Source organism: Scheffersomyces spartinae (assembly GCF_019049425.1).
Source record: "Scheffersomyces spartinae strain ARV_011 chromosome Unknown scaffold_33, whole genome shotgun sequence".
NCBI classification, from domain to species: Eukaryota; Fungi; Ascomycota; class Pichiomycetes; order Serinales; family Debaryomycetaceae; genus Lizanozyma; species Lizanozyma spartinae.
In genome coordinates, this window is record NW_025065080.1 from 27,093 (window position 1) to 47,776 (window position 20,684).

The following is a 20,684-nucleotide window of genomic DNA, read 5'->3' on the forward strand; positions in this document are numbered from 1 at the left end:
GGAAATAGCACCGAGGAACCATCCATACATCATCATACACAATTGCACATTCTATGGTATGGTCTTTGGCAGTTGAGCTAATGTAAACATGTCCGTTCCTTCTATAGTGGTGATTGGTTCGAATCCGGGTAACCAACCACGCTAGGAATTGGTCTAAATGAGCTTCAAATTGTGATCGGGTCAATGTGGTGGCCATAAGAGTAAAATGAGACTAGCATGAAATGTACTATGGGAAACATGCAACAAACACCATAATTTAATTGAACGGCTTGTGGTGTTGACATAAGCATTTATATAAGCAGGGTATGTAATTTATTGTATTACGTTGTACTATATTATGATATCAGTTTATATATATATTCGTTAAACATGGTTGCAAGTTGTAGTGGATAACGTAGGTGATAAAGAAATAGACACATATAATGGTGACATGAATAGGTTCACCGTTAAAGGACTACTAAATTCATGATTCCTCTTCACCACCTCCATTATTAGGAGTTGATTCGTTCAATAAACCCAGTTTCCCATTAAACAATATTTGAGCATTATTAGAACTTATAGAGTTTCGATAGTACATTTCTTTAACTCTTTCAGCATTTGGATGGGTCATTGGTAAATTGGATGAACCACCAATATTACCACCTAACCCACCAGCTGCTGCTTTATTCCCTTGTTTCTGCATTGCATAATCTCCACTATCAAAATATTTCTTATCTTGAAACCTGCTACTTAAGATTTGTTGAGTGGAGGGCAACTTCCCATACATGCGATATATTCTAAGCTCTTGGGGCAGTAACTTTGATAAATCAATGTTCTGGGTATTCTTAGGTTCCAGAAGTGGATCCTCATCAGACATTGGAGATTGAGGTCTTCTTGCTTGAGCAGCAGCACTTGATCCTCCTCCAGAAGCATTTGGAGTAGATGTTGGTCCGGGGAACGACATCATGCAAAAAAAAAAAAATTAATTCCTATGGTTTAACTAATCTTCAAGTTTTCTTTTCCTGTTGAATTATTCTTTTTCTATGCCTTTATAGTAGACAATGGAGGGAATGGCCTTTACTCTTCTTTCAATGTATTTAGAGAGGAAGTTTGAGGGACGAAAGGGGTGTTTTCCATTGACTTTAAATTGTCTCAACGTTCGCCTTTCCCCAAATTGGGTCAGATCTCTTAGTCACACAAAAACATGTTTATGTTTGCTTATGTAATCATTTGCATATCACCAACGAAAAACTATTAAACACTGAAATAGCCCTTTACAATCCAGGGAACTATACAATACAAGATAATCCCCACATCAACTAAATATGCTATAGTTGTATACAACTCAATGGGTATTGGCAACACCTTTAGCAATGAGCTTGCATAGAGGAAGAATTCAAGATCACTATCTAAATCATTTGTTCCTGCTTTATTGGGGACGCCTTCAAATTGATACTCGATCACAAGATAAAGTGCAAGATCATCATCCATAAACTCATGAGAAATTCGAAACCGATACGGACTGCTGGACGGCCAACAGAGTTTCCAATAGACGGCGTTTTTAGATGAAAAAATACTGTCCTCGTAGTTATTCATTTTAACATATAGAACGTTCAGTGTATTCATTGGCACATGGGTTTGACTAATATGAACAAGATTATTATATTTTCCATATGTCAGAAAATTATAAATAGGAAAGTCGTAAAGATATTGATGAGTGCTGTTGATGCTGATGGGCAGGTGTTGTTGATCAACATATGGATCTGAATGAGGGAGTATATTATAGTAGTAGGGAATTGATAGTAGATAAGTTTCAGTATTGGCTTGTATCAACTTAGCACATACACTTAGTATTGCAAGTACTAATAATCTCATGGTGGTGGTGGTTATTATACACGTAAGTAAGCAGTATGGTACAGAGTAAGTATAAAGGTCAATGGTCCCTTTGAGATTTTTCACACGGGATAAGGAACCACACTTAGGAACACGACCCAAAGATCATATTCTGCATACACAAAAATTGTATTGATTACAGTTTGAACCTTCAACCTTTGAATTCATACTAATCATAGCTTTCTTTCAATATAAAGATAGATCTATTTAGGCGTGGAGATAATTACTGTATCGTATATAGTCGTATATACATATTTATCGTTCGTATAATAAGTTGGTATAAGTATCACCTTTAAACAACTAGAACCAACTAGAACCAGCTAGAAGGTAAACATTTTAACTCTATTCTATTCTTTTCTTTTAATGGATTGTATTTTCTTATCTTTTCTTTTCTTACTATGGCCATGCTGGGTGTTCCAAAGGAGGTAACGTAGAAAGTTCTATTCCAAACCCAAGTTGGTGCTGACAATAATCTCTAATTTTTTCCTTGTAGTAATCATCATCTTGGCATCTAATTGCCAACTCCATTGTTATTAAACGGGTATCACCCTTTTGGAACCGTCTCAAATAATAGTATAAGTTGTTTAAACTTATGGTCCATCCTCTTAACTTTAGAAAAAGCATATTAGGCAGCTTAAGACATGTAGTTAATATGCTGAATGTAAGGTCTTTTTCTCTTCTGACACCCTCTAAATAGACTTCTAATACTTCTAAAGATGCAAGGCCATCTAAATTGGATTCCCAAAGTTTGTTCCATCTTTCTCCACTAACAAATGAATTATAACCAGTATAAGTTAAATGCAACTTTCGAAGTTCATTCTTGGGGTTGAATTGACAAAGATGAAAGGGGTATTCCCAAACACAATCAGTCAAGTATATTTCTCTTAATGAAATGGTGTCTATACCTTCATACCAACCACAACTATAGTTAGTTAAATGAAGAGTTGCCAAATTAGCAAACCCCACCACATGCAGAAGGGAAAAGTTGGGTTTCAACAATTCTGATTTCCTATCATCTTGGACCAAAGATAGCTTGTTGATATAATGATTTGCTCTATATTTTAGCCAAGATGAACTTCCCTTGGAATGGAACACCAAATATCTTAAGGATGTCAAATCATAAATATAATCATTGATATCAACTTGCCATTCACCATACAAATCTGCTTCTGTTATCCGTAATTCTAAAATGAAGTACTTATATGTGTCAAGGAATTTTCTGGCTTCGGGAGTAACCAATCTTTTCCAATCTGTTTTAATTCTTTTAAACAAAATAGATTGCAAGGCAAATCGATAACTTTTATTGACTGAGGAAAGGGACATTCGATCAGAAACACTCAAGTAGTCTAAAATCATTTGTTGAATATCCCAAGGTAAATCTAGGAAAGTTGGACCCTTTGATGGTATATCAATATGAAATTTAATATGGTCTAGAACATCTGCTTTAGATGGAAGATGAGAAACAATCCCTTCCAGTTGTCTGCTACGTTTGATGGGAGCATCATCCTCCAGTTCAGAGAACTCACGCTTCATGATGGGTGGTCGTCGTCTTCTGCTTCTCCTTCACCAACAGCACTTTAACTTTCACTAATCTTATTCACTGACTCACTCACTCTTCTACCAGGGTTTTTTGTTGAAAAAGAGACAAAGGGTAACCAAACACCCATAATTTCACCGCAACCGTTTCGATCTTAGTTAAGATTCATGCCGATACTACTGCACACAGCCCCACCCTGTTCGGTTATAGTTCGGTGGCCAGGTCGGAGATTACTACTTCCGTTTGAGAATTTCATTACAGTAGAATGTGACAAAGGACATCGGGGAAGGCTGGAGATGAGCTATAATTGAATATATCTAGCTATGGCCAGTTAAAGAGAATGTTTGTCGAATGTTAGCTGGATGTTTTCCGAGGTGAAGGAAGGCTTAAAACAATTTAAAGGGTGTTGACTGCGTACAAGCAAGAATGTAGTGTGATGTAGGTGGAGCGGAGTATTTTACGTTTCCAAGTTTATGATCACTGTAGACAATACTGTAGAATTGTACTATTGGTGTAATTGAGTCGGTGATTGATTAACCAGTCGTGGGTGGAGTTTATTGTGCTATTGACACGAATGTAAGGTAAGGTGAGATATAGTGCCCTGTTTTTCATACAGTGACAAGCTCAAGAAGTTTACAGTTTAATACAAGGTACAGATGGAATTTCACTTCAGCGCATTTACTATGCATCATAGCATCTGGAATTAGTACATTAGTTTAATCTTCTTCATTATCACTTTCATCATTACCGTGTTCATCGTTATTAATATCTACGACGATCATACGTAGTACTCTTCTTCAGTATCAGTAATTCGTTTTCGCACTACACTAGAACTACAGCAACCACCACTCTCTTCTTTTACAATTTCATCATGTGGTGGGATATTATAACTGAGGATATCAAGACTAACTTCCTCAGCAGATTACCCATCTATGTTCTCTTGGACGGCGAGTCGTTTCTTCCTCCCTTCAGCTCAGCATGGGTGGCTCAGCCGCATACCCCTGAAACTCATCTTCAAAGAATAGGCTACGCTTTAGTTACCACTTCATGCTGGATCCTTGACGTTGCTTACGCCATGTTCAGGTTAGCATTATCATGTATGGTGATTGGATGCATCATAGGAGTGTTGATGTGTTCCATGACTTGGATTACGGTGACATTAGTTCGTCGATGGCTGATTATGGGGAAACTAATATCGCATGTTTCTTTAGAGGGAGTATTCTGATGGAGGAACACGGAGAACAATTAATTATCAGTATCAAGTTGAGTTAACACTGGAACACTATGCAATAGAAACATAACAAAGCAGAACTGAGTATATCACAGTACGGAGTACATCGACGAAGCGGTTATATCAGAGAATAAGTGCAACACAGAACAGAGTACACAAAAGACGGAGCATACCAGACAGAACGCTACATGTACATGATTACTACTGATTGCTTGATAAAACATACTCGTCTACTTGGCTATAGCAGACAAATGCACTCATCTAATAGATAGATACCAGCTACGCGGGACTGTTTCTTTTTACGTTCCGTGACCCTATGTACCGCGCTACCGATGTTCCCTCTAGCTTTGACCAAACACTCAAGTATAGTCAAATTTAGAGTTTAGCCAAATTTCTTGGACTATTTCTATACCAACTTGTGTGTCTTATGGCTCGGCTCAAACATGGAGACCAATGGAGGCAAGCATCGGGGATACAGCGTGTATTTCCGAATGGCCTTTCAAGGGTTTTTGGTAATGGTAGCTGTTGTATTTGTACAGAGAAGTACTATGGTTCGACAGTGGATCAATGGTGAAAATATTGTTACCAACAGATGGAATAGACTTTGGGAAGTCTCAAGCTCGGAAGTTAATCAAGGGTTATTACTATTCTCTTCGTTTGAGCAGAATCCTGAAGATCGATTTCCGTGGGACGATTATAGGAAATATGCCTTCACAGCAGTCGGAGTGTTCGTAGTTATTATGGGAACAATATTAGGTACATAAAATTAAACGTTAATAAAGAAATGAAAGATAAAAAGTTCATGTATTGTATGTCTATATATATATGTCTATGTTCTTCTGTCGATGACTATTACCAACCTGGATCTTGGGTATCCCAAATCAAAGTAACGGGCCCGTCATTAGTTAATTGAACGTCCATCATAGCACCAAATTGGCCGTCTAATACTCTTGATTCGTCGCCTAATCCGGTTCTCATAGTCTGTAAGAACTCATCATACAATTCCACCGCATGATGGCCCTTTGCTGCTCTATGGAAGTCGGGTTTAGTTCCCTTTTTAAGGGTACCATAAAGGGTAAATTGAGAAACACTCAACACTTGCAATTCGCTATCATCAATCAATGATTTAGCCCATGGTCTCCCTTCCCACTTGGTCTTTGTATCAGGAGGGTTAGAGAAGTCTTCAAACACCCGTAATCCAAGTAATTTCTTAGACAATTTGGCCACATCTTCTGAAGTATCTTTAGTATTGATACCCACAAGAAGCATAAGTCCCTTTCCAATGCTGTATAAAGGATGGTCGTTTGTTAGTATCACCATTTACTAAGAGTTGAATTGACGATGGCCATACCTTGAAATCACTTGTCCTTCCACGGTGACAGAGGCATTCTTAACCTTTTGTATAACCACTCTCATTGTAACTGTTTCTTTGTAGTGGTGGTGATAGTTTGTTCTGTGAGTTGTTCTGTTTGTACGCTCGAATTTTTCTGTCTACCTATTTTGATGCACTACTACGATTGTTACAGTAATACAAGGTAATGCAATGATTACACTAATTATGGGCGATGTTCGACGATGTTCTTCATACTAACTGTAGCGGTCATCAGATAAAATGAACCGAATAAAATACCTTATTCCCTCCCAAGTCTCCAAGCCAACAGGTTCAATGTATTTCGCTGGTAAAAGGAACCCATGGTTACCACTATCTCTTAATTTAAGTTGGAAGGCCCAAATGGCACCATATTTGTACATATAATCCAAAGCTGTGCCCGCTCCAAGATCAGGAATCAAATCAGAATCACGGTCAATACAAGCAGGAAGAACATCATAGTATACTCCAGAATGTTGTCTGATAGCTTTAGCAATGCCATAAGCTAATTCTATCAAATTCTCTTCGTCCCTTGGCTGATCGTCGCATGAATATGCATAAGGATAGAGAATGTCTTGAGAATAGGAGTGAAGATCAACATAACCCCAAATATTATGGTGGAATTTCGTCGTGTTCATGTGTTGATACCACAACCAAGATTCTTTGGCTTCAAATGCGTATTCACCACTGTAATCTTCACCACAAGCCCAATCACTTGAATGAGTCCAATGGAAATCAAAGGAATGATCAATATCAATCCCTACACATCCACTAAACTCAGTGGGTTGTCTATTCTTTCTCCATAATCTGTCGTTACTCCAAGTGTAAGCATAACCATCCGGGTTCATTAAAGGTGCAATGATGAAATCTAACCGAAGAGCTGCATCCAGTCCAGGGTATTGAGAATAAAAGTTAACCATCTCATAAATTGCATAAAGTGAAGTGGAAACAGATATCCATTCTCTTGCATGAGTCCCACCAGTGATAAGAATTGTTCTTTTGTCTTTATGTTCTCCATTAGGTGATCTTATGTGAATATGATCGTATTTTCTTCCTTCAGGTGTGGCACCAAGATATTGACGTTCAACTAATTCAGGATATGCTTGGACCAATAAATCTAACCAAGCTTGAATGGTTTCCAAAGGACGATAATCTTTAAAGAAGATCTCTGAGGCAGCATGGAATCCTTCCTCCTTTGATATTCTAATGATATCTTCAGTGATTTGATAGGTAGGTTCATTAATTTCTTTCTCGGTGGTGGCCCTCATCTTTCGTTCCTGCTTATCTGGATAAGATTCAAATACACTTTGAGCCAAATCTTCAATGATGACTTTATATGGAAGATTTTGAAACGAAGATATCAATTCAGGTAATGCATCTTGTTCCATTTCTATATCAATAAACAGTTTACTTCCCTCGGATTTGGACCATAACCGATAAGCACTCGCTTCACGAACAAACCTTACAAACTCACCAGTATAATCGCAGAATCTCACCACTATCCGATTACGATATTGTTCCAAATGAATAGGCCATTCATTCTCATCCACTTTGGACCAATGGAATGAAGATCCTTCGTCATCGTCACTGTTAGAAAGCAAGTCTTCAAACATCCCTCCAAGTGGTATTTGAAATGCTAAGACATAGCTAACGATGCATAGAAGCACCAATGCCAGCCTTGTCATTTTTCAGTCAAATATATAATATAAAGCGGTGATGATATAAAAGAATAAGGCTGTGGAATGCAGGGTTACAGTTTAGAGTTTTAGAGATACTAAAGTCATTATTCGTTGACCCCATTATTCAGTATTGCCAATCTTAGCTTACTGGACACAAACTTGATTCTGTCCGGGGGGAACCCACACGGAGCACGTGACACGTCAAAGGGCGCCATGAGCAAGCAATAGAGCAAATAAATAAAATACAAGGGCTCATGAACAATAGGTGGTTATGGTCGCGCTGTACTAGTGGCAATTATAAGGAGGTATGTATAATGCGTAAAGCGTTGTAAGGTCAATGTATGATATCAAGAGTGATGTAGGTGTGAGGTAGATGGACGTAATATTTGATTACGTAAGCAATTGACATACTCGATTGGCAGAGCTTTGCAGACTAGACGACTCTTTCTATTACATTTTTTCTACATTCCAGAAACAAGGTTTTGGATATAACTCATTTTATATCCTAGGACATACAATTACTAAACTTTCCTTTGTTGGGTATAGTTGATCAGGTGGTTATATATCGTATTCCGGTTTGCACACGATAAATACCGGAGTTTACACAAAGTAGACTCCGGGGTATGCACCCATAATCACGACATCTGAAAAATTATACCTTAATATTACTACGGTTTCTTCCTTATCGTAGTATCGACGTCGTTTGAAAATGCTTGGAGCCGCCAGAAGAAGTGCTTTGAATATTGGTGTGCGTGTGGGAGCACGCAGGACTTTGAAGTCCGTTACTTCTGGTATTTTCAGTACAAAAATTACCAGATCAAATGGAGGAGACCGAGTCAGACTTTACTCTTCAAAAGTAGTACCTTTAACAGCAGAAACATATGCTGATAAGGTTAAATGGAACCCTGAGTTTAAAAAGCTTGATGATGAAGACATCAAGTACTTCACCTCTGTGTTAAACAATGCTAATGATATCATTACTGATGAACAAGATTTATTGTTCTACAATGAAGATTGGATGCGCAAATACAAAGGTCAATCGCAACTTGTATTGAAACCCAGAACAACCGAACAAGTTCTGGAGATCATACTGTACTGTAACAAGAACAAGTTAGCCGTGGTTCCTCAAGGAGGGAACACTGGTTTGGTTGGAGGGTCAGTTCCTGTGTTTGATGAGATTGTTCTTTCGCTTGCTAACATGAACAAGATTAGATCATTTGATGATGTCAGTGGGATTCTTAAATGCGATGCTGGTTTGATCTTAGAAAATGCCGATAACTTCCTTGCAGAGAATGGTTACATATTCCCACTTGACTTGGGGGCTAAGGGTTCTTGTTTTGTTGGAGGTGTTGTAGCTACCAATGCTGGTGGGTTAAGACTTTTAAGATATGGCTCATTACATGGATCTGTATTGGGTTTAGAAGCTGTTTTACCAGATGGTACCATCTATAACTCAATGCACAGTTTGAGAAAGGATAACACTGGTTATGACTTGAAACAATTGTTAATTGGTAGTGAAGGTACTTTGGGAGTGATTACTGGTGTATCTATCTTGTGTCCTTCAAGACCTCAAGCTGTCAATGTAGCATTCCTTGCTGTTTCATCGTATGAAGCTGTTCAAAAGGTATTTGTCGGAGCCCGTAAGGAATTGCTGGAGATTCTTTCTGCTTTTGAATTTATGGATGATAAATCCCAGATTCTTACTGCCAGACATTTAGGGTTGGAACACCCCATTGAAAGTGGACAATATCCATTTTACATACTTATTGAAACCTCAGGTTCCAACAAGGATCATGATGATGAAAAGTTGGAAACCTTTTTAGGGAACATGATGGAAGAAGGTTTAGTTGATGATGGGATCATTGCTCAAGATGAAACCCAATTGAAGAGTTTATGGACCTGGCGTGAGGCCATCAGCGAAGCCTCCACTATTGGTGGGGGTGTATACAAATATGATGTTTCTATTCCTCTAGCTGATCTATACTCTTTGGTGGAAGACACTAGTGCCAGATTGAAGGAGGCAGGAATGGTTGATATCGACGATGATAGTAAGCCAGTGGTTGAGGCTATAGGGTACGGGCATGTTGGAGATGGTAACTTACATTTGAATGTGAGTGTTAGAGAGTACTCCAAGGCTATTGAAGAAGTATTGGAACCATTTGTCTATGAATGGATTCAAAATAAGAAGGGATCTATCTCTGCTGAACATGGGTTAGGCTTCCAAAAGAAGAATTATATTGGATACTCTAAATCAGATGTTGAGATTGAGATGATTAAGGACATCAAGAACCATTATGATCCTAATGGTATAATGAACCCCTACAAATATGTATAGATATAAATTAGATATTATTTATACATAACTTTGTAAATGTATATATATATATATTAGATATGGCATTACAACTTTTGATCTGGTCTTAAGATCGAACCTTCTTCATACAAACTCTTCAAGTTACTTTCAAAGTACTTGAACGCAAGAGGTCTTTTGATCTTGAGCGTAGGTGTAATGACATTCTTCTCCACCGTCAATGGTTCAATATCCAATTCTACATTGTGAACCTTTTCAAACCCTGCCAAATCCTTACTGGTGACACTATTCATTTCTTGTAAGAACTTCTTTTTATGGTCAAGTTCATTTAAAAACGCAACAATTTCCTTCGGATCACTGATCGACTTTTTGTAAGTCTTCTGAATCCAAGACACGATACTCACAGGGTCCACTCCAACTATAGCAACCAAATAAGTCTGGTAACTATCACCATGAATATACATTTGATTCAAATAGGGGAATCTGGCCAAATACGTGTTTTCAATCTTTTCCGGAGTAATGTATTCCCCTTGAGCCAACTTGAAAAAGTTCTTTACTCTATCAATGATATAGATTCGACCAGTATCCTTATCTACTTTGGCCACGTCACCAGTTTTGAACCAACCATCTTCATCAAAGGCTTTGGCTGTCTCTTCTTCATTCTTGTAGTACCCACTGAACACTGAAGGTGATCTGATCAACAATTCACCTTTAGGACCTTCTGGATCATTCGCAAAGTAATTCATATTGGGTAATTCTCTAATTCTAATCTCTGCGTTTATGGCTATGGCTCCACAGGAACCAGGTTCGCCTTCATATTTCAAGGAACTGCAAATACCTGCAAACGTTTCGGTTAACCCATACCCTTGACCGAATCCCATATTCAATATGGCTCTAAGGAAAACAATGGTATTGGGAGATATTGGTGCTGATCCAGTGGTTACTGAGACCACTCTATCGAATCCGAGTTTCTTTCTTAAGAGGCCACAGATCCTATCATAGAACCAATGGTGGCCCGCACAGTTGTCACCCTGTGATTGCAAGTCTCTTTTTACGGCATAGGCTCTCCCAAAGAGATTCTTGAGCACTGGGTTACCGTCATTGTAGATTGTGATTTGCTTGAGAGCAGCTTCAAGCTTGGTGAAAACCCGAGGAACAAGGGATAAGATATGGGGACGTAAATGCTTAATATCATCCATTAATGAAGCAGGAGACCCTGATTGTGGGAACCCGATCTGTGCTCCCAGGGAAAGACCAAACAGAACAGTAGCTCTTTCATAGATATGAGCAAGAGGAAGGAAACAGTAGACTGTTGGTTCATAAGGTAAGGAGATCTTACTCAAGATAAACGTAACTGCACTAACAGCATTAGCATTAGAAAGTATAACTCCCTTAGGGACAGAGCCAGTTGTACCTGAAGTGAAAGAAATGGTATAAATGGTTTCAGGCTTAGGAACAATTGGAGCCACTGGGTTGATTTCACCCAACTTTTCAACTTGTTCAAAGTCATAAAGTGCAATATCCATTTCCCTGGCAGCATTGATCAATGTTAAATCACCACTATCATTTTGGTTTAAAGGGTCCATTGATACGAGACAGATCAATTGGCTCAAGTCTTGAAGGTGTTCCCGTTTCAATTCAATCAACTTGGCCAACTTCTCCTTGGAACAAACAACTACTGGAGACTTGGTCAATTGTAAAATATACTTGGAAGTAGAGGGACCCAACGTATCATATAAAGCCGTATTGGTAACACTATAGGCCACAGTAGCCAAATCAGCAATAACCCATTCTGGCCGGTTGTGAGAGAATAAAGTCACAATTAGCTCTGAGCTTGGGTTACGGAGATGATCGTCAATTATAGAGTGCTGAGCATTCCGGTATTGGTTATGGGTTAAAGCAAATAATAAACCCGAGCCAAAGTTCAATCTTCTTTTATGAATTGTATCATATGATTCCCATTCATAAGGACCAAAAGATGTCCCGTCTTCAAGCAAACTTCTTTTCCCAAAGGCTGGAGAGTGTCTATGGATTTTCACTGCATTTTCAAACAATGCATAAAGGGTATCTAAAGAAGTGTGAGGTTTATCAAGCAACTGATCTTGACTCAAGATATTCCGATAAATAGGTGAATGTCCTGGTGTTTCTGTGTTTGGCAAGGGGACAGCCCTGTCGAGCTCATCGTAAACACTTTCGGAGGTTTTTCTTAACAAAGAATCCAAATAAGCTGGAGAATCTTGGAGCAATGCAGTTGCACTACTCATTTTGGACTTTGGTTGTATGAATATCACAATTGAACAGAGAGTATCTTGTGACGACTGAACAAAGGATTTACATACAAATTTATATATTTCAGATGCAGAGGGGGTAATGAACCTCGGTAGAACTCCGATATGCATTTCCTGTGTCTAAGCCTGTGTTTTGGGCCGAACGTACTTGTAGTAGTATAATCCCAAATGTGGGGAAGCAAACGTGACAGACTCTGGTGATGTAGATCAATATAAATGGGTACCAACTATCAACATATTATCACCACATTGTTTACGTTACTAGCAATTCATTGCAAGTTATGTAGAACCATACTAATACTATAGCACTATTATAGTAGCACCATAGTAGTGCTCTGTTACTACTACCTTAGTATCATACTGCTGGTATTGTGGGTGGGGAAATAGTGCACCATTTCTTGACTTAAAGTTCAATACCTTTTATCGGCTTGTATTGGTGGGGTGTAACCAAGAACTATATCAAAAGGTGTTCCACCATATGTGAATCCATCAATTGGTATTTACACAGGTTACCCCACATGATACATAAATCCCAATTAGGCAAGCCTTGTCCATTCTCGCCACATGAACAGTATTTGTTCTTGTCTTCTAATCTCCTGCGTGTTGTTCTTTATCTTGTGGTAGCGCCACGCGTAAAGGTTACGTGTTGAAAATTACAATCACAGATCAAACTGACTAGTGCTGTACTCTTCATCATCACTACATAACACCACAATGGTATGTTACCATAAGCCTACCCAATGCTCTCTCCTTACACGACACTAACCGATTTATAGGCCATTCAAACACCAAAGCAACGTCTTGCAAATTCCAGATTTGAAAAAAAGAATGTTAACAAATGGGGGAAACCAACTCCAACAAAGGAAAAGGTAGAATTACCATTATCCAAGACTTGGATTGTTATATTGGTATTTTTATTATGTGGTGGAGCTATTTTGGAAATACTTCGTTTGATCTTTAAATATTAAGAGAATCCAAATACTTTGTTATATATAAATGTACTATAGATACTCATAGCCTTTTGCTAATTTTAATGCACAATTTGAAACTTACCATACTTTGGATACTCCAATCACTGGGACAGGAGTAGCATCGATTTCATTACCAAAATCTTCTCCAAAATATTGGTCAATCAACCCATGGAATTGATCATGGTCATTGCATTCAGTGATCTTGTAGTTATGAAGACTGAGACGTGGATTGTTGATAGCATGAGTATAAGGAACACACGATTCCATTTCCACTTGAGACAAATGATCAAAGAAATACTTGATCTGTGGCTTTTCCACTACATTAGTATCATCATTATTGTTATTGTCTCCTCTATCTCCATCAGAGTCACTAAACGTATCGGTGATAGGAAATTGTTGATCATTTGTGGAATAATTTTGCTTTAATGCTTCAGCTCTAGCTGAACCCACAAGGTCAGGACTTAGTGGTGAACGAGGGAATTGAAACTTATAAAGCGATGACCCCGTTGCTGGTGAAACAAGAATCAAATCAAGAGCTTCATCAAGAATCGCCAACTCTTCACTACCTGGTTGAGAACATATCGAACCACTTTCTACCAGAGGTACTTTAGCAAACTTTCTAGCATCAATTGACGAAAGAATCCAGTTGTTTGAGTCCGTATTTGGTTTCTTTTGGCCAGTCAGACTTAAATAATTCAAGTCAAACCAATGAACCAGTCCATGTGATTTAGTAATACAACCAAACCCATAAGTCGCAGAACAGACTCCCAGTTTATCTCCATTAATATCTTTTTGAGAATCTCCTTTGGCAGTGTCATTGTTCATCATAGTTTTATTTCGTGATCCAATTCTGTTACGTTTAGTTTTAGAATAGTCATTGGCCTTCATTTGGTTCAACCAAACAATATCAATAATCTTTGCACTTGTCTTCCCTCTTTGAAATTTCCCAACAAGACTGATTTCGATTGGTAACTGATATAAGTCCCATAAGTAAAACGTATCGCCTCTTGAACCAACAGTTACCAAATGCATGTCGTAAGGTGAAAGTGAAACATGAGCCAAATCACCTCCAGGGGCACGGAAAAGCCCCAATACCTTATCATTTTCAAGATCCACAATTTTTACTAGTTGGTTCAGTTCTATTGGAGTTGAAGAGTTCAATGTTTCTTCCTCATTCACAGATGAAGAACTACGTACAAAGCCATCTTGTTTTGGATCTTCACTTGAAATGAGACTCCCATTCCCATGACCATTATTATGGGATTGAGATGCTTGAGCTAATTGATGTTGCACCGCAGACGTAGCCAGTGATGTCACATGTTTTGTTTGTTTTGTTATTTCCTTAGCAGTTGATTTTGCAGTTGAAAAGAGCATTTTCCCCAACGTTTTACCCAAATCATTGATAGACATTGATTCTTGAGGTTGAGGATGCAGTAATTGCTGCTGTTGCTGTTGTTGTAAATACAGCTTTAACTGTTTTGATCCAGCTTCACCTAGCTTAAATAACCCATCCAATGCTTGATTGGATAGCGAATTCAAAACTTTATTAAGTAATGGCCCTGGTGGTGGTAGCTTCACTGGTGTGAATACGATATTATCATCCAAGGAATCTATTTCATTGGTGGATGATTTCGACAGTGATCCCCTACGAGATGTTGATGTCAGACCAGATTTATCATTCTCCAGAGCTAACAATAATGCATTGGCTGAACCATTTATATATTCATCAACATTGACTTTTTTATTTTTATTGGCTAGTTTTTCTTGCCTTTTAATTGCCTTCTTATGTTTAGAAGTTGTAGATTTCAAAACCTTATACTCTTCCTTTGTTGGAGAATACACCAACCAATTTTGATGGATTGCATAAACTCCGACCCCTTTATATGCTGAGGTTTGTAATGTATATGGAGGTGCAATATTTATTCCTGCTTGACTTTGAACATTGGGAATATGTAATTCCTTATACTCTGTGGTATTGGCATCGTGCTTATAAATAGTCAACTTACCATTAGTGTCGAAAATCAAATACTTGCCCATAATTGCACAATTAGTGATCTCATTTGGATCTGAGAATGGGAATGATTTCACAACTAAACCCCCCTCAGTATCCAAATCGTAGATTAAACCACTCTTTGAAGTCACAAGTAGTAATTGTGAATATGATTTAAGAATTAGCATTTTAGTTACTTTGAGACCCTTAGCAAGCCATTTTGAAAGATCCAATTGGTTTACAAAGGATAAAGATTCATCATCTGTCCAACGCCAAACTTCCAATTTTTGATAGCGGCTGAAATAAATGTAAACATCGTTATTATCACCAAAGGCCACTACCAAGTTATTCAAAGCACTCTTTTCGGTTTTGGGTTGTTCTTCGTCATTTTCTGATAGTTGAGGAGACAAACCACAAGAAGGAGAAGGTGAATTTGATTTTGAGGACGGAAGTGATAAACTACCGTTATTACTAGTACTATTCCCGTTACTACCGTTTGTTTCGTTGGAAGTAGTCAAAGACGACGATGTAGTTGCCGTTGTAGCACATTTGATCTTGGACCATGTTGCCCTCGCACTCCCTAATTTGTGGCCACGTTTAGGAGTAGTATAACTATAAGAACATCAAGTTAGTATACAAATACTGAAAGAGATTGCATCAAGTTGCATTACGTACAGCTTTGTTATCTTAGCATGAGTATTAAACTCCGAAGACATTGTGGCTTGCAATCAAGTTGTTGATGTTAACTCAATTGCCACTCAAATCAATCAATGTGATCAATTTTAAATTCTGGCTTGTACCAAACAACAATCGGATCAATGGAGAAATAAAAGGGAATTAGAATTAATTTCAAGGAGAAAGTGTTTATGGTAATCTGTAACCCGATAAGAAAGGCTGATAATAGAAGCAATCATGACTAAACCACCACAAACCCCTTTGTAGGGTAACTCTTATCAGAGTGCCTGAGGTTCGACACGACCTTGGTCTTTCATTTTGTGGTGGTGGACGCACGATTCAGGGTGATGTGGAAGCGTCCTAAATGTCCTCGACATTTGCTTAGGTAAGATGCGACACATTGGTGAGAGTTTTGTGATACGATCTCACACCCGGATATAATTCACACAGTTTTACTCGTAATTTCCCATTAGAGTTGTGTTGAGGTTTAATTTCGGTTTTAATTATAGGGCCATTCTCGTATTAATATATTTCTGTGTATCTGAGGCTTTGACTAATGTGTTGAACTGTCCTCCGTTTTTTCGTATTAACTAAATGTGATGAACTGTCCGCTGTATTTCGTATTAACAAAATGTCAAAGCACTTCTGCCGTCCGTTGAAACTGTTTTGCAATTTGCATAGTTTCTTATAATTTTCAAGCCTGTGTGGTTGCGAGATATTCAGAAGAACGAAAGGGTTCTGTCCCTTTTGGATATCAAAGCTATGACTCCTACGCAGCTCCAAAGGTTTAGTCATAAGTAATGTCGAAAAAGGGTCGTCTCGGGGTTTGAAATAAACAAGTAAAAATTTGACCGTTGTAGAACATACTTGAAAATCGTATAATGAAACCAAAAGGGTACTTTCACAAAACTACAACTATCGACCTATTTTGCGGTCCTTCGTGGTTAATGAGACCCCCGGACCACAATTTGGGTTAATGGGTGCTGAATGTAACACACACACTACCAATCTCTGTGGTTTTCAAATGGCAGCCCCATTAATAAATCATGGATTTTCTCTGTAAAACAAGTTATTGGCATTACATCGGTAATGGAAGCAGTGCAATCGGCCCTTCGGTTGTTAGACGAAAACTGACCATTTTGTAACACGTAAACAATTACTCGCGTATAATTCGCTTGATTTAACCACTTCAATTAAAACAATCAAGTGTAGGTGTTAACACCAGCACTACTTAAATCCTCCATACAAAAAGGACCACAACAATATGTACACTTAGCAAATCAATAAGGACGCAAACTCGGCAAAACCTGTCAATTACATCACACCTTTGCCATGTACACTACTAACGGTCAACAATTATAAGCTTCGGATTTAAGTGTACTAGATACGCTGGATCATAACCCTTCTAGTGTACAAACGCAAAAGAACTTCCATGCTGTTTTGTGTAAGTTCATTGTTATGCGATATAACCGCTCCTTTAGAAGTCGCTAACAAACAAAAGAATAAAAGTAGCAGATGAATGACCCCATTCCAACTTTTAAACGTTGTACATAAAAGCGCAATAAATGCAACAACATAAAGAATCACGGGGTACATTCCTGATTACAGCACACATCACAGCGCAACACCGTCCGCAGCCATCATGGTAGTGTCTTTTTCAATAAACTGATTCAAGGAATTGTTTTTAAAAATATTACCCACTAGAATTTAAGCTTTGTAAGCTATCAGTGAGCCCCATCTTTCAAACCCCCGTTCCTATGCATGATATTCAAAACGTTTGGTCACCTTTGGTATAACTATCGTCGAATCGGATTTGTTGGCGGAAGACTAAAGAGTTAATACAATGCGCTAAAAAATTATTGTATAAGTACGTGACTTTACAATCATTCAAAGAAGGGCCTCAACTGCATTAACCAGAACCCTACGGATTTTTGGCGGCTACAATCTCATCGATGCAGCAATAAAAAAGAAAATACATGCAGAATCTCGGCGATAGTACTTCACTGGGTCGTGCCCCTGCCATACGAAGACGTGACTTTTTGCACTATGGAAAAATCACCACTGCAAAATACTGGGGTCGCCCTTAAACTATGTTCAGTCGAGGCTTTAATGAAACAAAAAAAGGGCGAGAAGTTGTGATTTTTGAGAACTTCTACAGAAGGATTTATGTCAACGAATAATGAACCGTGTATTTTGATTATGGAGCCCATTGCTCCATAATATGTAACTAAATTAGTGTATGTAAACCCAAGAATATTCATGATTTGAATATTAAATTATCTATAAGAAACCAAATGTAAATGCTGAAGTGTGAAATAAAAAATGCAAATAATGAGCCTATCATAAGGCGGTGGATGATGATTCTTAATATAAAGAGCCAGTGGCAGTAGACAAAGTCTTGGTGATCATGGTTGTGGCAATATATTCAGAACTAGATGATGCAGTGGCAGTGTAGTAGCATGGTTTGGGAGTGTCGACTGAAAAGTAGAATGTAGTACCGTCAGAAATATAAGTAGAAATGTTAGCGGCAGATGCAGAAGCTAATAAGGTAGCGGAGGCAACAATTGTAGAAAACTTCATTTTTTATGTTCTTGTTATGAATATATTGTAGTGTTGTAATGATTAAGTTGAAATTTATCAGTCAATGTCGAAGGGAAAGGGTTTATATTTATACTTCTCTGAAGTATTTGACATTACAGGCATGGCAGAATTTTTTTTGCACAAGTTCCTAGCATCTGCTTAATGTAAACAATAGTACCGGTCTTAATTCATCTGCGCTAGAAACTGTACTAAGCCCCTATTGTTTGCCAACTCGGCTATATCGCGATTATTTTGTTGTATATAAACAATTCATGCAAAGATGGCACCTGTATACACGATCCTTTTAAGCCGGCATATACAAATGGGTACTAGTGCATATAACAACAATTAACTCAACGCTTATTAGAAATCATAATGGTTAAGCGATACCGAACGTTTTATTCGCCCGATTAGGTCTACATAATTGTGATCTTAGAAACACGTAAAGCACAAATTCTATTGGTCGAACCTTCGGATCTCAGTTCATACACTCACTAGTCTGCATAATAGTCGTTTAATAGATAATTAAAGCGTATAGGTGTTTGACTCCGGATCCAAAGTAGTACCGCTGAGGGTTTTTATTGGCTAAGTGGAGCTTCTTATGTGTAGTATTTCTTTATCGCCGGCATGGTTTAACCTCTGGTCTAATGAGAGTGATACACTCCCTCAGATCTTATTATTACTATGTTTTTGTAGTCTGCGAATGCATACTAATGCACTGTTAGATGGATCTAATCTCATACCTAACGTTGATGCCTTTCCTTTAGGCATACAAGTATTTTTATGCAGGTAAATTTTTTTACTTTGCAGATACGGTGGCCAAATTAAGGTCGAACTAAACTTTGGAGTAAAATATTGAACTAAAAAATATGTTTCTGCTTTTGTAACTGAAAGGTATCTATTTTTTTGACACCTGTAAAATCTATGTAAGGATCGCCGAAATTTTATAGGACAGAAGGTGCTCAAATAATGCAAAATCTAGTCTTCAGCTTAAGCTTTAGCTATATAAACTCATAAACATTGAAGTATTACTGTTTAGTTAGTGGAGATGAGCTATTATACTCCAGATGTTTTATACTGACGAATTGAAAATTTTTAGAAGAACACAGTATTCTAAGCCAAACGTAAACTTTGTTTCCATGCGTCCATGTCTGCATGTAACGAAGTCGTACTGCATCTGTATTACACCGTTGAGGAAAAAGGCTTTGAGTATGATTGATGGAAAACTATCATGTATAAAAACAGATACTTTATCACCGGGCCAACGACAATAGATATAAAAAAGGTGTTGTGTATTGCAATAAAAACCTCTTTTACTCAAGATTATTATAATCTTTCACAATAAATTGAAGTGGTGGTTTCAACGGTAACACTGTAAAATAAATTATATAACGGATCCCCCCCTTTAAAATACAATCAGCAACTTGATTTCTCAACTATATTGAGCAAATGCCCTCTACTTTTACCTAACTCGTCAAATTTCGTATCTGCGCATGTCTGCAACAGGTTTGGCTGAGTCACTTACAGTTTGAACGTAATCGTCGGCTTAAAGGAACTCTAAACTTATATAGAATGCCAAAATGAGCAAGGTCGTCAATCACTTTGAAAGGTATAAGCAATTGCAAACGAGATCAGTTCCTAAAGGTAATAAATGAAACCAGATTCTCAGAGGTCATAAAGCAAAAACTGCTCAATAACGAAGATAAGTTCCTTAATTAATAATTTTGCGGCAAACAAGTTAGATTATAACAAATTATCTTGAACATTTAATGATGGATAACGGTAATATCTAGTGCTTACACCTGTGCATACGAATGACCTGACCCCAGAAACGCGATCAATTAGTTTCCTTGTTAGTATTCAATGCACAATTGTCATCTACTTGTAAATCAAAATGATCTGATTTTCGAAGCATCATTCCAATAACAATAACGCACAAGTGTACTTCTCCTGCGGACCGCTTCTAAAATGCTATTTATCTACAGGATTTTAGGCACGGTAGCAGACCGGTATATTAATAATGAGAAAATTTTAAGCAAACAAATGGAAGACGTCGCTTGGACGTTTACATGCTAGCCGCTTAAATTTATGCAAGATTTTATTATTATATGCAAACTACATCGGTTTACGCGGAGTAGAAAATGTGTTCGGAAGAGAATTAACTCCGCGGTTATTGTACGC

The 20,684-nt window shown here is 37.9% G+C and overlaps 9 protein-coding genes across 9 annotated transcripts; 1 reads left to right on the plus strand and 8 right to left on the minus strand.

The window, feature by feature from the left end:
- Positions 1-463: 463 nt before the first annotated feature.
- On the minus strand, positions 464-943 carry KQ657_003542 (phosphatase regulator; the record flags this gene model as incomplete). The annotated part of the gene is made up of 1 exon (XM_043194261.1): positions 464-943. The coding sequence occupies one exon, from the start codon at positions 941-943 to the stop codon at positions 464-466; it is 480 nt and encodes a 159-aa protein (XP_043046889.1).
- A 290-nt stretch (positions 944-1,233) lies between these two features.
- Positions 1,234-1,575, minus strand: KQ657_003543 (uncharacterized protein; the record flags this gene model as incomplete). The annotated part of the gene is made up of 1 exon (XM_043194262.1): positions 1,234-1,575. The coding sequence occupies one exon, from the start codon at positions 1,573-1,575 to the stop codon at positions 1,234-1,236; it is 342 nt and encodes a 113-aa protein (XP_043046890.1).
- Positions 1,576-2,268: 693 nt separating this feature from the next.
- KQ657_003544 (F-box protein) lies at positions 2,269-3,405 on the minus strand (the record flags this gene model as incomplete). The annotated part of the gene is made up of 1 exon (XM_043194263.1): positions 2,269-3,405. One exon carries the CDS (start codon positions 3,403-3,405, stop codon positions 2,269-2,271), a length of 1,137 nt encoding a protein of 378 aa, XP_043046891.1.
- Positions 3,406-4,125: 720 nt separating this feature from the next.
- DTD1 (D-aminoacyl-tRNA deacylase) lies at positions 4,126-6,056 on the minus strand (the record flags this gene model as incomplete). The annotated part of the gene is made up of 3 exons (XM_043194264.1): positions 4,126-4,178; positions 5,501-5,925; positions 5,992-6,056. The coding sequence occupies 3 exons, from the start codon at positions 6,054-6,056 to the stop codon at positions 4,126-4,128; spliced, it is 543 nt and encodes a 180-aa protein (XP_043046892.1).
- Positions 6,057-6,227: 171 nt separating this feature from the next.
- On the minus strand, positions 6,228-7,668 carry ECM14 (putative metallocarboxypeptidase; the record flags this gene model as incomplete). Its single annotated transcript, XM_043194265.1, has 2 exons — positions 6,228-7,624; positions 7,662-7,668. 2 exons carry the CDS (start codon positions 7,666-7,668, stop codon positions 6,228-6,230), a joined length of 1,404 nt encoding a protein of 467 aa, XP_043046893.1.
- Positions 7,669-8,397: 729 nt separating this feature from the next.
- Positions 8,398-10,023, plus strand: AIP2 (D-lactate dehydrogenase; the record flags this gene model as incomplete). The annotated part of the gene is made up of 1 exon (XM_043194266.1): positions 8,398-10,023. The coding sequence occupies one exon, from the start codon at positions 8,398-8,400 to the stop codon at positions 10,021-10,023; it is 1,626 nt and encodes a 541-aa protein (XP_043046894.1).
- A 65-nt stretch (positions 10,024-10,088) lies between these two features.
- On the minus strand, positions 10,089-12,263 carry FAA21 (medium-chain fatty acid-CoA ligase; the record flags this gene model as incomplete). Its single annotated transcript, XM_043194267.1, has 1 exon — positions 10,089-12,263. One exon carries the CDS (start codon positions 12,261-12,263, stop codon positions 10,089-10,091), a length of 2,175 nt encoding a protein of 724 aa, XP_043046895.1.
- A 1,073-nt stretch (positions 12,264-13,336) lies between these two features.
- On the minus strand, positions 13,337-17,061 carry KQ657_003549 (uncharacterized protein; the record flags this gene model as incomplete). Its single annotated transcript, XM_043194268.1, has 3 exons — positions 13,337-15,860; positions 16,372-16,378; positions 17,055-17,061. 3 exons carry the CDS (start codon positions 17,059-17,061, stop codon positions 13,337-13,339), a joined length of 2,538 nt encoding a protein of 845 aa, XP_043046896.1.
- Positions 17,062-18,287: 1,226 nt separating this feature from the next.
- Positions 18,288-18,497, minus strand: KQ657_003550 (uncharacterized protein; the record flags this gene model as incomplete). Its single annotated transcript, XM_043194269.1, has 1 exon — positions 18,288-18,497. A coding segment is annotated over one exon (210 nt), but the record flags the coding sequence as incomplete, so codon positions are not given.
- Positions 18,498-20,684: the final 2,187 nt, after the last annotated feature.